The following is a 15,610-nucleotide window of genomic DNA, read 5'->3' as shown; positions in this document are numbered from 1 at the left end:
TGTAAAAAATGTTATTTTGGTGTATGTACCGTATTTATATTCATATGCATATAGTAAAAAAAAGGTTATTTCAACATTACATACAGACACTCCAATTTTATTTATATGTATAGATAAAGTCGCTGCCGATGTCTGTGTATGCTTAAATCTTTAAAACTACTAAACTTTTGAAGCGTTTATTTATAATAAATAGAGTGATTCTAGAGCAAGGTTTATATATAATACATGTACACCCGCGCGAAGCCGGGGCGAGTAGCTATAATATCTATGTACATGATAATTTGGTATATGTATAATAGAAATATTGTATTGACAATGGTTCTTTTTTAAATTATAAAAGCCAATTAACACTAAACAAGTTTTGAAGATGTACACTAAGCCTGCTTTATCAGTTGTGTATAATACACACACACAATCTTTTGATTGTGTTCTCTTGTATATACTTAACTAATATTATAAATTCAAAAAGTGTTAGTCTATTCGTTTTTTTTAACGACTAAGCTATAAAACAAATCTTAGTGAAACGTAATAAGAGATTTGACGACCTCGGTAGTCTAGCAGTTTAACACACTGCCTTACTTCCGATGGTCGCGCGTTCGATTCCTCGCACGGCACAAACGTTTGTATTCACGAGTATGATTGTTTGTATCTGGGTCTGGGTGTTTTTTATGTATAATGTGAATGTATTTACGAAAAAATCTATGTCTTTGTATCAGTTATTTAGTACCTTCACACAAGCTTTAGCTAGCTTAACTTGAGTCTAGATGGCGCTGTGTGAATTGTCCAGAGATTATTATTAATCGATTGATGTACATAAGCTATCTTTTACTTTAAAAAAGAAGAGGAAATTCGAGTATCACCTGAACCTAGCTAGTGGATATATAGGTATAGAATGTCCTAGAATTTACATATTTTATTATTATATATATCATAAATAGCGTTCATGTATGATCCAATAACACCTTTTCGCATCAACAGATTAGGTCTATATTCAATTGGCATAATGTACAATTAGTTTTTGCTTGTTACAACGCTCACTGGTTTTTATGTAGCATTAAAATCATTGTAATGTTAATGGTCAGACGTCCATTCATATACAATATCTTTGGTGAAATTGTCTATTTTTTAAATTTGAATTACAATGACTGTTACAGAAGAAGACGAGTCCCAGATCTTCGTGAAATTCTTCAAGTTTCACAAGTGTTACGATTTGATACCGACTTCAGCCAAATTGGTGGTGTTTGACACGCAACTGCTGGTGAAGAAAGCATTCTTTGCTCTGGTGTACAACGGTGAGTGTTATATTTATACGATAATATCATATGTAATAGCTTTACCACTTTAGTTTATGCAAATGCCTGTTCTTGTACTTTTTAACTGTACTTTTATTTAGAGTGTATGCGCTGAGAGATATCTAATTGCATCAGTCCATTGCATTCGCGAAGAATTTTCGCCTTTATTCTTTTTTTTTCATCATGTCTTCTAAAGTTCATGCCTACTATCCAACCCGTAAACTACCTAGATCTTTTTACACCTTTCCCGGAGAAAGGGGATTGTTAGTAATGTGGACTGATGTTCTCATTGCTAGCAATACACCATGTTCTCCACCAGGTTCAACCATGGAAACCATCGTGATAAATTCTTGGTGAATTGGTCACGATGGGTTAACGGAGCTGACCTCATTCTTATTTTATCATTCTCCACTGGTGCCCCGTCAGAGTGAACCGTTAGCGCAGACGGATTCACCATTCCATTACCTATAAAAAAACTTTTCCTACCTGTTATGTTTAGTGAATACAATCACAAATAGCGCAAGTGGATGCAGAACATTATTATGTTTCATTAAACCTTCATTGTTATATCATATCCATTTGAATACATATTCCTAATTGCATGAATATTAAGTACCTTGATAATTATATTGTCTATGTCGCATTCTTACTTATTTGTCTTTGGTAAATGTGTAGCTATAGGCTGGGTAACAACGATATGATGTCAATAGTTTAATTATTGTAGCAATAATTAAATTTATAAATTCATTAATAACAGGTAACGTTGTACATGTGTTTTAAGTTTTAAATAAAAGAGAATTCGGTTAATTAATAATATTGGCCAAATATTTGTATGTTTATTATTATTTTTTAATAAATAAGAAATGGAAAGGCGACTATTTGGCCAATATTATTGCGTCTGCGTTTCGCCAAGTGTGACCGTTATTATATATGTACATTATTATAATATTACGCATAATCAATCTTTGATTAATTTAATAATCTCTTATACCGAGTAACTACTTTATTTTATCTGGTCATATTTAAAGTAACCGCCACCCAAAATCATGCCTAGCGAAATAATGAAGCTTTATGCGAATATGCACAGTAATTTTTAAAAATAACATCGCGTTGTTTAAGATACACTGGCTGCTTCCGCTTAGCGAATACATAGGTCAATTGATATGATAAGTGCGCACAATATAAAGTGATGATTCATTATTGGTTTATGTTAATATAGCAGTGAATGGATCGCACTTCGGAATCTCCATGAAACAATACGGCCGCGTTGTCATGGAGACTAAGGTGTATATCATTCCATATAATTCATCAAAATAAAAAAAAAAACCATAATATCTTTATTCATGTAGGCCTATTACAGACTCTTATGATATGTCAAATCTACCGGCAGTTCAGAATGATTTCGAGATGAACTGACAAGAAACTCAGCTCGTATTCTTTTCAAAATGTTGTACATGTAAAATAATTCATTTAAATTCGAATTTTGGAGAATAGAGTGACCACCAGCACATGCTATTGCAAAAGCAAAAAGTGGTAATCAGTGTTCGTAACCTAAACAGACCAGTCCAAGACAAATAGCACCCGTTCATGAGTATGACGGATGAGCCAACCATCATTGCACTCAACCATATTAGAGGACATCGACCCATATATATTGAACATCCATAAGTAAAACCAATTAATTTGCATAGATTAAATTGTATTGTTCCTAGAATGCAAGTATTTTATAGCACTGCACAAATGGGTCCTTTGATGTTCAACTGAGCGTTGATATGAAACGAATTTTATATGCAGTGCCGTCGGGAATAAACGGAATTCAAAACTAAAGTCTCTTTGTTACAACTTTGTATTGCTGTACCTATTTGTCGCATTGTAAATTCGCTGTATTGAAATACTTTGCTACCGAGATTTTTCTACATCCGGCTCGAAGGACCAGTTTGTTGATGACTCGTAAATAAAATAAGTAGTGGACTGTTAATTATTATATTTAATACTAGGAATTATTATATTACAAGGAACTAATTGTCTAATTAATAAGGTACGCGTGCGGTGACGTCGTAGGCGCAAGGTAAAGTGAAAGTGACCCGGCCTAGCGGCTGTCAATCGTTCATGTTCGATAGCGGTAGAACATCAATCTTATACTTAACTAGCCGTTCCGACGCCTTATTAACTTTATTTTGGTAAAATAAAAGTAGCCTAAGTTACTCCTTATCACATCAGCTATCTTCCAATAAAAGTTCTGTCAAAATCGGTTCAGTAATTTTAGAGATTAGCCGGAACAAACAGACAGAGAGACAAATATTGTAAAAAATGTTTGGTATGTAATAAAAACGATCATATTAATATTACAAACAGACACTTCAATTTTATTTATATGTATACATGTATATATGAATGTTTGTATAATTAGACAAAGACTATAATTTATATATGTATATTGACATTTAAATTTATATCCAATTGTGCAGATAATACAGTTTTACATAAATTTATTGCATAATTATCTTTAATTATATTCTCCAATGCGAATCATCGTTCGTTCGTATTGTTTCTTACGGAGGTGATTTGTGAAATAGATTATTGTGATAATTATAAATAGACTTCAGAATTATAAACACGAGTATAATAAAGTTTTTATAATATTTCATATGAAACAAATAAATAATATATACTTAAGTGACGTGCGTGCATGGCAATAGTTGTTCATGCACGGGATTTTCATTTAATGTTAGACATACGACTCCTATATAAATATACATTGTAAATAATATGGCTTTTAAAAAAAAAATCAATTGAGTTTCTTACCAGTTCTTCCCAATTGGATCTATATACAGAACTGGACGACAGGGATGAAATAATCCTAATATAAAAAAAAATTACGTTCATAAGCGACTAAAATATCCTACATGAATATATGATATTTAAATTTGAATTTGTAATAAATAAACAAAATATACCTTTGGTGGTTATTGTAAATGTAGATTTTTATACTTTTTTAATGGTATTATTGCATTTTATGAATAATTTATTAGTAAATAGATAACTTTCATTCAAAGATTCACCACAGACGTTTAAATAGATTATAATATTTACAATTGGCTACGTCTCGTTGCTACACGCGTGTCAACTAAATTTAAATAGGATATTAAATATTAAAACTAAACTTTTAATAAACACATGTAAAGTATATTATTCAAATATTACTATTTAACGATAATAAAACACTAAAGTTGAGATTAAAAATCGAGTTAAATGATAAATAGATAGATATGCCAGATAAAATATCCATTCATCCAAGTATTGATTATAACTGATAAGAAACTTATCGTATCGTTGAACGATACACATATTAGGGAGCTACGAAACTATCAGATATCCGATATAAAAAATATTTGTAACCGTAACCGAATCCGAAATAAAAGTTCCGGATAATACCGGATAGGTCCAGAGCCTAATTGAGACACCTAATGTAACCATTTTATTCTCTATTGATATTTTACTTTTTAAATTCCTTAAAAAATTACCGTAACCGTAATTATCCGAAACTAACGGATAATCCGAAATAATTTCATATCCGTATCCGGTATAATAATCATTTCTATATCCGAAACCTATCCGGATCTGAAATTTCATATCCATAACGTCCCTGATATTTAATAATCGATCCATTGGTTTGGGATATAGTAGACGTATATCAGAAATACCCGTCTCATTCGTAAAATTGCCGATAATTATTGACATCATATTTATGACCATAAAGGCTGCTAGTTAACGTTAAAGTTAGTTATATATTATAGTTATAATAATTCTTAATTGTAACAGATTAAATCTGTGAGTTTGTTATTTTCTATGAAGCACCTGATAGTTAGTTTCAGTTAAGCCAAGATGTGGCTTGCTGTTATAACTGTGAAATGGTCCGTACAAAATAGCAAAAAGTACAGTTTAATCTGTTTGTAATTACATATTAATATATATAAAAAAATATATATATTATTATATGTATGTATGTATTTTTTAGATTGCACTGAATAAAATATTTTTCCTTCATTCTTTCTTTCTTTATACGTTATATTTTATTACGTATATGTATATCTGTTTAATTTATTTTTATTAACTTAACCTCCATCGAGTGTCTCTGCACTCCCTAAGGTTGGCTGGTAGAGAATGCCAATAGCATTAAGCCCGCCTATTGTACAATGCAATAAATTTTAAATAATAAATAAAAAAATAAGATATAGGCCAAAAGGATATCGCCACAAAGTAAGCGGCAGATATTACTATAAGAAAAACATAGTGTAACCTGGAGTCGGACCGGGTTAAGTGGGAAACCTCTATTATTAAGAGCTGCAATGAGGTACCGGTACATCTTCATTGGACTACTCTGTTAATGGGACTTTGAAACGTAAATGAGATTTGAATTGTAACATTTTTTCGATGTTTACTAAATATACTAAAATAAAGTTAGTAGTTAACTACTAAAATAAAAAATTCTGTTAAGTTTCTAAAATAAAAGAATTTTTCAGTAGTCTAAGTTACTCCTTATTACATCAGCTACCTGCCATTAAAAGTCCCGTCAAAATCGGTCCAGCCATTTCAGAGATTAGCCGGAACAAACAGACAGTCCACTTTTATTTATATGTATAGATTACTAACAGTGTAATATATATATAGATTGAGCAGCGGAAACTCGTCTGTTGTCCACAGGAGTTCGCGCCGCGCCCCTGTGGGACTCGCAGCGCCAGAAGTTCGTGGGCATGCTGACCATCACGGACTTCATAAAGATCCTGCAGATGTACTACACCAGCCCTGATGTAGCCATGGAGGAACTTGAGGAGCACAGGCTCGAGACATGGCGACGTAAGTCTGAACTACTAGTATGTTTCAAGTTTAAGTCAAAGTTAACTGTCACTTAATAGATTCATATTAAAAACTTGCTGACCCAGCAAACGTTAATTAAAATCGCTATTAAAAATAGGGGTTGGTTGTAGAAGGGTGAAAAAAGGGTGAAGGGTAAAAAAAAAAAATGATAGACGACAAAAAAATTTTGGAGTAGCCACATTTAACTGTGAGGTATAAAAATTAGTTATAAACCTATTCTTAGACTTACTGAATTTATATAAGTTTTATCAAAATCGGTCTAGCCGTTTCGGAGGAGAATAAACACACGGCAATTTTATATATTAGATAAAATGCTTTCAACGCGCCAGTAAGCTTTAGTTTAATATTAACTGCGTAATATAGTAATTAAGCTAGGTAACTTCTCTCAGGAGTGTCGGATGCTTTTTAATTTTCTGCTTGACATGGCTCCTCAATGAACAGCGTTTATCGTTTTTTACATTATTTTTCTCCGATCATCATTTTGTCTGTAAGAAACTTAATGAAATCTACAACATTTTTAAATGCAGAATATCTATATAGTTGATCGATGATGGATATTAACAATTAAAATAAATGTATATATGTATATGTACCCTTTTGTAATACGTCTGTCATGTTTTGATTTCAAAAACGAGTGTTCCAAAGTTGTTCGAAAAAATATGGTTTTAGCGTCAAATTTATAATAGATGCGATCAGATATTGTATTATATTAAAGTGAAAGAAAGAAAGAAAGAAAAATATTTTATTCAGTGCAATGAAAAAAATACAATATAAACAACAAACGAAAAAAAAGAGCAAATAAAATGTACATATAATTAAACTTAATTTACCATAATTAAAAATAAACATTTTTTACATCCAATAATGATAATAATTAAAACAAAATTACAACTAATAAATACAAACCAATTACATATACTAGAAATAACAAAATAGAATAAAATAACATTAATAAATATAAACATTAAACATATATTTACAACTACTTTGCCGTAAGATTTATAGGTTAAATAGTACATAGATAATTCTTGTATAGTTTTTTAAAGGTGAATGTGAGTGAAATGAAAGTGATGTCTTCATCACTCATCATCATCATCTGCTTCTTCCTTATCTCATTTATTTGGGGTCGGAGTAATATGTTTTTCTTTTCCATTCTTCCCTGTTCGCAGTCATCTCGTTATTTTTTTCCTTTTTTACCATATCATCTTTCACACAGTCCATCCATCACCTTATCGGCCTTCCTCTACTTTTATAACCATCCATATTCATATGTAACACTCATCAACATTTATTTATATTGAATGTAACCATCCACATCCAATATAAATAAATTTCTACAATAAAAAAATTTGTTATTCTTGTAATATATAAATTATGTTTATTGCCTTGCCTTTACCATATTAATTATATGAGGTCGATGCAGTAAGTCGTCTACTTGCACTGTTCCCAAATAAATATAAATCGCATTTTATACCAAACTGTACAGGACTCCTTACATCCGGGCCGCTGGCTGGCACGACAATTCCTTATTTTTAAATATTTCTACTTTTGTTATGATTCTACTATTGTTCTTGCTTATATAGTTTGTTACGACATATATTTTTATAATTTTCTGTTATTCTTATATATTGCGTCTTTTAATTACCACCATCGTTGGCTGCACCGACCCCAGCGCCCTACACACAGTCCCTCACAAAGGAACGGGGGCTGACAGTCGCAAATGCAGGTTATTGAGAACCTATCTTGGAGGGCAGAGAATACTCTATTTATTTTATTTATTTCTTCATTTAATTCAGATATCTATCCATATTATGTTAGTAAACAAGTTATAAACTACTACCAGTGCCCGCGATTTCACCCTCGTTAAATTTCAATAAAAAATATAGCCTACGTTATTCTGATGCATAAGATATATTACTGTAAGTTTCATCAAAATCTGTTTAGTAGTGTTTGCGTGAAAGGGTAACAGACATCCATACTAACAAATTTTCGCGTTTATAATATTACTAAGATTGAGATGTTGTTAAATACAATACATATCCTAGTTATTTCAATTAATATAGTGTACGTCCAGAAGCTCTGAGTCCGCAGCAGTGCAATGATGTTCAGCGCCTCTGGAGCGACAATACGACATATTTGTCATAGCATTTAGAAGCCTGTTTGCGCTGCCCCGAATTCTAGAAAGTGTTTGGTTTTCAGAACAGAATAAAACCAACCGATCATCATATACTACTTTCTGCTCCAAAAACACAATACAGAACCCTTTTTTGATTGCACGATCACAGAAGATGAGAAATAGGACCTGAATGATAATTCTAAACGCAATTAGCAGTGGCTCTTTCTAAATGAAATCCCTCAGAGTACTGCTGTGAGGTTTACACCCTAAAAAGCGGATGTGTGCCTCTTCAACCCTTAATTACAAAGAACAAATTAAAATAGAATTTTCCATAAGCAAGATCTCACTATAATCTCCAATATATTTGCACCCCTCTAGACAAAACAATGAGCTGATAAATGATAGTCAAATATTGACATGCGCAGAAACGACTTTACTTTCCGGTACCCCTAATATAATAAGAAATCAAAATACGGAAAAGAATTGTAGTTATAACGTCTTAGGATCACAAATTAGTATTCCTCAATAGATCAATGCAATATGAACTTTGTTGTCATCGTATTAGTGTATTTATTTCATTGATATAATTCGCGAATACATATTACTATGGTGTAGTGTATATTAATATGGATCAATGCTTTTTTATGCAACATAAATAGTAAACAGGGAATCGCGTGATGGTAAGCAATTACCGGAACATGTGATAGCTTGCAGTAGTAGAGCATGGCTAATTATTACATGATGCTTTTATCACATATGATTATGACAGAAGCAGAGACATCCCGCTGATATTTTTTTATATATGACTAGCTGTTCCGTGGAATTTAACTTTATGTTTCTAAAACAAAAGTAACCTAAGTTACTCCTTATTACATCGACTATTTTCCAAAAAAAGTTCCGTCAAAATCGGTCCAGCCATTTCAGAGATTAGCCGGAACAAACAGACAGACAGACAAAAATGGTAATGAATGCTATTTTGGTATATGTACCGTATTTATATTCAGATGCATGTAGTAAAAAACGGTTATTTCAATGTTACAAACAAACAATACAATTTTATTTATATGTATAGTTTTACCCGCCTGAGCGATGGATGGTAAGATGGAGATGAGTTCAGGATAGTTAGCCTATCGTGATAAATTCACCAGGAATTTATCACGTGATTTGAAAACCGAGTGGTGGTCAACTGGACATGTTCCCTCCGATAAAATACAAACCCCCCCGTCCAATTCAAACGGGGATCGAAATTACGACGCCCTGAGCCGAGGTTCGAACCTGCTGGTGCCCTCAGATTAAAGTCGTATACGGCAGGCAGGAGTTGGCCTTCGGCTGCTCCATAAGTATTTCCTATGGTTTGGAGTGCCATCTGCACTCGCCCCCTATCGTCCGGTCAAGCTGTAAAGGCCAGCTGCGGTCAACAGCATTAGAGTAATGTTTGTACTTGCCGGTTCCTTTATATATTTTACATTATTATGTATGAAATCAAAGACTGTTGTCTGTTGACATATGTGAATATATTTCAATTCAAAAACATTATAAAAAATAATGTTTTTTAATATTTATCTACAAAAAAGGTTTTAAACAAGTAGTCCGGAAAAAAATTAGCATAATTGGTATGGCGGGTGTAGAATCATATCAACAATGGCTCCACCTTGTTTGTTTTGATTTTATAATACCCAGAATATTGGGAAAGTTTTGTTCAAGAGCACCATTGTTTGTACTAGTCTAGGTGTTTTATATAATAATAACCCTGGACAATTAACACAGCGCCATCTAGTCCCACGGTAAGCACAACTTGTGTTATGGGCACTAGACAACTGATGTTTTTTTTTTTAGTTATATACATAGAAAATACCCAGACCTATACAAACAGATGTAAAGATATGATGTCAGTTGTTAAGTGCCTACAGTACAATCTGCTTAGATTTAGACTAGATGGCACTGTGTGAATCTTGGTTTAATAGTTGTATTATATAAGTAGCTACTTGTTAATAATGCATGCGATGAAAGATACTATAGCTGATGTAGACTGTAGTTGCAGTTAGACGTAGATTGCTACGGTGCGGTGTTAGCTCTAGTGCATTTAGTATGTTGATACCTCAATGTATAACAAACAATAGTTTTGACACTATTGCTCCTAACTTTTGTTTGTATTCTGACAGATGTGCTGAAAGGTTCCGTGATGCCATTGGTGTCCATCGGTCCGGACTCGTCGCTGTTCGACGCCATACGAATCCTAATAACAAACAGGATCCATCGTCTGCCTGTTATTGATCCCGATACCGGGAATGTCCTCTACATACTCACACACAAGAGGATTCTGCGCTTCTTGTTCCTATACGTAAGTAAGAAGCTTTAAAAAAAAACAAGACTGTATTTTCAGATCCCAGATTTATATATATATGTATTCTTTATTATTGTTTATTGCAGTCTTGAACACAGTAGTTAATTATATACAAATAGTGCAAAGGTAGACTTATCTCTAAAAGAGATATCTATTCAACCCAGCAGTGAGGCATAGCTGTTAGTGAGTGGGTAACTAACACGCTGCTTGTGAGAACTGGTCTATTCGGGTTACGAACACTGATTAGACTATTTGCTTTTATAATAGTATATGCTATTATATCTCTCACATATTCTCTCAAATTTAAATCTATTAATATCTGTATTATTGTAAACATGTATAACATTTATTTGAAAAGAATACGAGCTGAGTTTCTTGTTAATTCTTCTCATCTCGAAATCATTTCGAACTGACTGTAGATTTAATATATCATAAGTCTGTAGAAGACCTACTATAAACATTATTGAGTAATTTTGAAAAAAAAATTTAATATTGACTACTGCATATAACAATATAAGATGTTGTTGAAATGTCCAAAATAAACATGTTCTAATTATATCATTATAATAAAATACACTATATACAATGAATAAAGTATATATACATGTACATAAATATTATATAAACAATTTAGGTTCCTTTACAAAAATAACCAGACCGTAGTTATTTTGGGTAACAAGTAAGAATAGCTAATTGAGGCCAACCGACCGAGGCAGACTGTAAAACTGTGGATACCTAAGCCTCACCTATCAGTATTTCAGCCACTTTCTATCTATAATATATTTAAGTTTTAAGGCAAAGAAAAGCAGTGAATTTACAGCATAAGAGGCATGGCATCTTAGACCTTTGAAATATAAACGTCCAACGTCCCAAGGTAATCCCAAGTTAAGCTAGCTAAAGCTTGTGTTATGGGTACTAGATAACTGATACAAATACATAGATTTTTTTTTCGTGAATACATACATATAATACATAGAAAACACCCAGAACGATACAAACATTTGTATTCATGAGTATGATTTACTCATGAATACAAATGTTGGTGCCGTGCGAGGAATCGAACCTGCGACCATCGGACGTAAAGCGGTGTGCTAGACCGCTAGACCAACGAGGTCGCCATTATGCCTCCCTCTCCCTAAAGTTCCCAAACTGTAAAATGTTCTTCATCGCTTTCCAGATAAACGAGCTGCCAAAGCCAGCATACCTGCAGAACAAGCTACGCGACCTCCACATCGGTACCCTGAATGATATAGAAACAGCTACTGAAGAGACTTCCATCATAGATGCATTGAAAAAATTCGTCAACCGACGCGTCTCAGCGCTTCCCCTCATAGATTCTGATGGTCGATTGAAAGATATCTATGCGAAGTTTGATGTCATTGTAAGTTGATCTAATGATGTATTATGCCTCTACAATCAACATAACAATATGCAGATTTTGCCATCAGAAGAGGAAACTACGGGAAGGGAAACATCTTATTGTAGCCCATTCATACATAAAAGAAATATCCCCTTTAGAAAGTTTTGTAGATAATGATGTGCTCTGCAAAGTCATAGCACATCGTTTTGTTCTATCATCAATAGTTGTCGCAGCGCATGCGGTTATATATATTTTTTTTACACATTGGATTACATTATTAGAGTTTTCGTAAGGATTCCTATTTTTTTTTTAAATAGCCTATGACACTCATCCGGCTCGAAGGACCAGTTTGTTGATGGCTCGTAAATAAAATGAGTAGTGGACTGTAATTATTATATTTAATTCTAGCAGTTATTATATTACAAGGAACTAATTGTTTAACTAATAAAGTACGCGTGCGGTGACGTCGTAGGCGCAAGGTAAAGTGAAAGGTGTCCCGGCCTAGCGGCTGTCAATAGCTCATGTTCGATAGCGCTCGAACAGGGATAGTGTAGCTTCCTAATAGTGAAAGAATTTTTGAAATCGCTCCTGTAGTTTCGGAGCCTATTCAATGCAAACAAACAAACTTTTCCTCTTTATAATATTAGTTTAGAGTAGCTGTACTCTGCAGATTTTGCAAGCAGTACAGGAAACTACAGGAAGGCCACATCTTATTGTAACCCATTAATACATAAACGAAATATCTCCTTTGAAAATTATACTCTATCCTGAGGAAATAAAAACCATCGCTCCCAAGAATATCCATCAATTCTTGTCCCTAACAGGTCTAGGTAGCGGACTTTGTAAAAGAATCAGCAATAGATCCAGCAAGTCGCAGTGTCACAGATCTCAGCATCTGACAATAGACCAAAGTCCCCAATAAATAAATGGTGAACATAAAATAAAAGATTACGCATATATAGTTTTCTGAAACCCTCAAAATAAAAGAAAGGTAAAAAAATCACTGCTGTAAACTATTCATCCTTTGGTCTATGAACGTCTATATATATTTGCATAATGTGATCCTCAAGCTGTATGTGATGATAATACCAAATCAATATTTGGTACTATCATCACATCACAACTGCAATCAGTTTCTAGCGTGTAATAAATTAAAGTCAAATAAACACGTTATTCTACTTAGTAACAATTATTAGGTTATTAAATGTTTTTTATTTGTTAATAATGTAAATGAATTATAATAATTTAATATAGTATGATAGTTATATGATAATTCAATAATTAATGCGTTTGGTTTGATTCCAGTAGAAACATTTGTATTCATGACTATGATTGTTTGTATCAGTCTGTGTGTTTTCCATGTATATTATGTATGTATATACAAAAAATATATATCTATATATTAGTATCAGTTGTCTAGTACCCATAATACAAGCTTTAGCTAGCTTAACTTGGGACTAGATGGCGTTGTGTGAATTGTCCTGAGATTATTATTATGTTAGTGGAGACGTGAACTATTGGAAGGATTTCAAGTGCTGACAGAAATGTTACAAAAGTAACTTGGTTTCCAGAATTTAGCAGCTGAGAAAACGTACAACAATTTGGACGTTACGCTAAAGGAAGCGAATGAGCACCGCAATGAATGGTTCGAGGGTGTACAAAAGTGCACCCTCGATGAGACGCTGTTCGATGTCATGGAACGGATTGTGAGAGCCGAGGTAAATTATTCATTCATTTATTCATAACAATTTACATTCTGTTGAGTTATTATATAGCGGTGCGTGGTGCGGCTCCAATGAATAGATGGTACTAGATGATGCCTTCAGCAGATTACGGGTTGTATAAATAATAGAATTTGCTTATGTCTACTCTGTATTGTGTTCATATCTGTAACAAAATTTAATCTGTAACAAAACTTAATCTGTAAATTACTACGCATATCTTTTTCCAATAAAATACATGTAAAAATATACAAAAGGGATTTTGAAGCCTCTGTTACTGAATATATGGATCAGTTAACAAAATTACGTTAGATTGATCTAGTAGATTTTTAAAGTCTGTACGTTACTTTGCGTATTTTAATTGGATGTGTTTATGCACCAATCAGGAAGCTCCGTTCGTGTAGCGTTTTGTTGTTGCTTGTACGCGATACATAGCACTATTTATAATTAATTAGTTAAATGCAAGTTAAATAAGGTAAATTTGAAATAATAATAATTTAAATGTCTATTACACTTATTTTATAAATGTAACACTTCTTTAATTATACTTCTTCTTTACATAGTATAAAACAAAGTCGCTGTCGCTGTCTGTCCGTCCCTGTGTATGATTAAATCTTTAAAACTACGCAACGGATTTTGAAGCAATTTTAGATCGATAGATTTTTTTGTTTATGGTTATTTCATCATATTACAGGTACATCGTTTAGTAGTTGTGGATGCAGAAGACAAAGTGATTGGCATAATATCACTGTCAGATTTACTTATGTATCTAGTGCTGCGTCCGACGGGAGAGTGCGGTGGCGCGAGTTTACGCAACGAGCACGGGCCAATAGAAGAGAAGGATGAAGTGGCGAGCGCTGAAAGCGAGTCAGATACTGATGCCACCAATCCTGATGCTGCACCAGAAACCAGCGATACCAAGAAGGAAGTTACTCCTGCGGATGACAACCCTTCTTCGACGGATGATCCTCCCGCTTCAACGAGCAAAATGTCCGTTAGATTCGTTTCTACGGATGCAGATGTTGTACCCGTCGCGGACACACCGAGTGAGTCTTAAGGATCAAGTGCCCAGAGTGATCATGTGATTCTGCATGAGAGTAGGTATTAGTTAGTATGTAGTTAACGTGGCGTTTATCATAAGAAGTTTAAAGCTAAATAGTGCGTAGAGATTTGCCAATAAATTTGGCCTTTCATGTTTCATATAGGGCCCAGCAATTGTATATTTAATAAAGATTTCAGAATGTAATAAATGAAAATATATAATCGGGATTGTCTATGCTATAATTAATATATGTTTTACGCAGATATTTAATATTATGTGTATTTATATATAACTGTAAGTTTAAAATATTGTTACATAAACTGTGAACTCAGTTAAAACTAAATAACTATATTCTTCCTAACTATAAGACTTCCTATTCTTGTATCATCAAGAAATATGTTACATACATATGTCTAGAATGCATTATTTCTGTTCGTATTTCTTTTAATTAAATATCTAGTACTTACGATAGTTCCTCATGTTTTTTTTAAAATAATAGACGGTAATTTCTAAACGAATACACCACAAAATATTATATATTTAACAGATTTTACAAATATTTAATTCTGAATTTATATTGTTTTATATATATTTGCACATTGCCTAGGCCCGGCTACAATGTACATTCCTGAAACATCCTTGTTCTTTCCCTATATCTACATCATCGTTTACTGCAAGCGAGATGGAGAAGATGTGAAGGGTATATGGGTTCAAATTTATTGGTTTAAATTATATTTTATCATCTCTAGCTCTGTTTTGTTTTAAGATTCTTGGTTTATCGTTTATTAAGAGGCGGTTGTGATGTAATATCAAATATTTATGTTACGAGTAATCGCCATTACTAAGCTGAATAATGT

General features: G+C 33.0%; 1 protein-coding gene across 1 annotated transcript in view; it reads left to right on the top strand.

The window, feature by feature from the left end:
- Positions 1-15,329, top strand: part of LOC131853046 (uncharacterized) — a 150,719-nt gene extending 135,390 nt beyond the window's left edge. The window contains exons 11-16 of the mRNA XM_059203839.1: positions 1,155-1,292; positions 5,997-6,149; positions 10,449-10,627; positions 11,808-12,011; positions 13,562-13,708; positions 14,406-15,329. Coding sequence (XP_059059822.1) covers positions 1,155-1,292; positions 5,997-6,149; positions 10,449-10,627; positions 11,808-12,011; positions 13,562-13,708; positions 14,406-14,768 — 1,184 coding nt within the window. The 3' untranslated portion in view covers positions 14,769-15,329. The remainder of the gene's footprint in view (positions 1-1,154; positions 1,293-5,996; positions 6,150-10,448; positions 10,628-11,807; positions 12,012-13,561; positions 13,709-14,405) is intronic.
- The last annotated feature ends 281 nt before the right edge of the window (positions 15,330-15,610 follow it).

This window comes from Achroia grisella, unplaced genomic scaffold (assembly GCF_030625045.1).
Source record: "Achroia grisella isolate CSIRO2021 unplaced genomic scaffold, CSIRO_AGI_Agris_v1 utg874, whole genome shotgun sequence".
Taxonomy (NCBI): domain Eukaryota; kingdom Metazoa; phylum Arthropoda; class Insecta; order Lepidoptera; family Pyralidae; genus Achroia; species Achroia grisella.
Note: the sequence above shows the minus strand (reverse complement) of the source record. Positions and strands in the feature narration are given on the sequence as shown.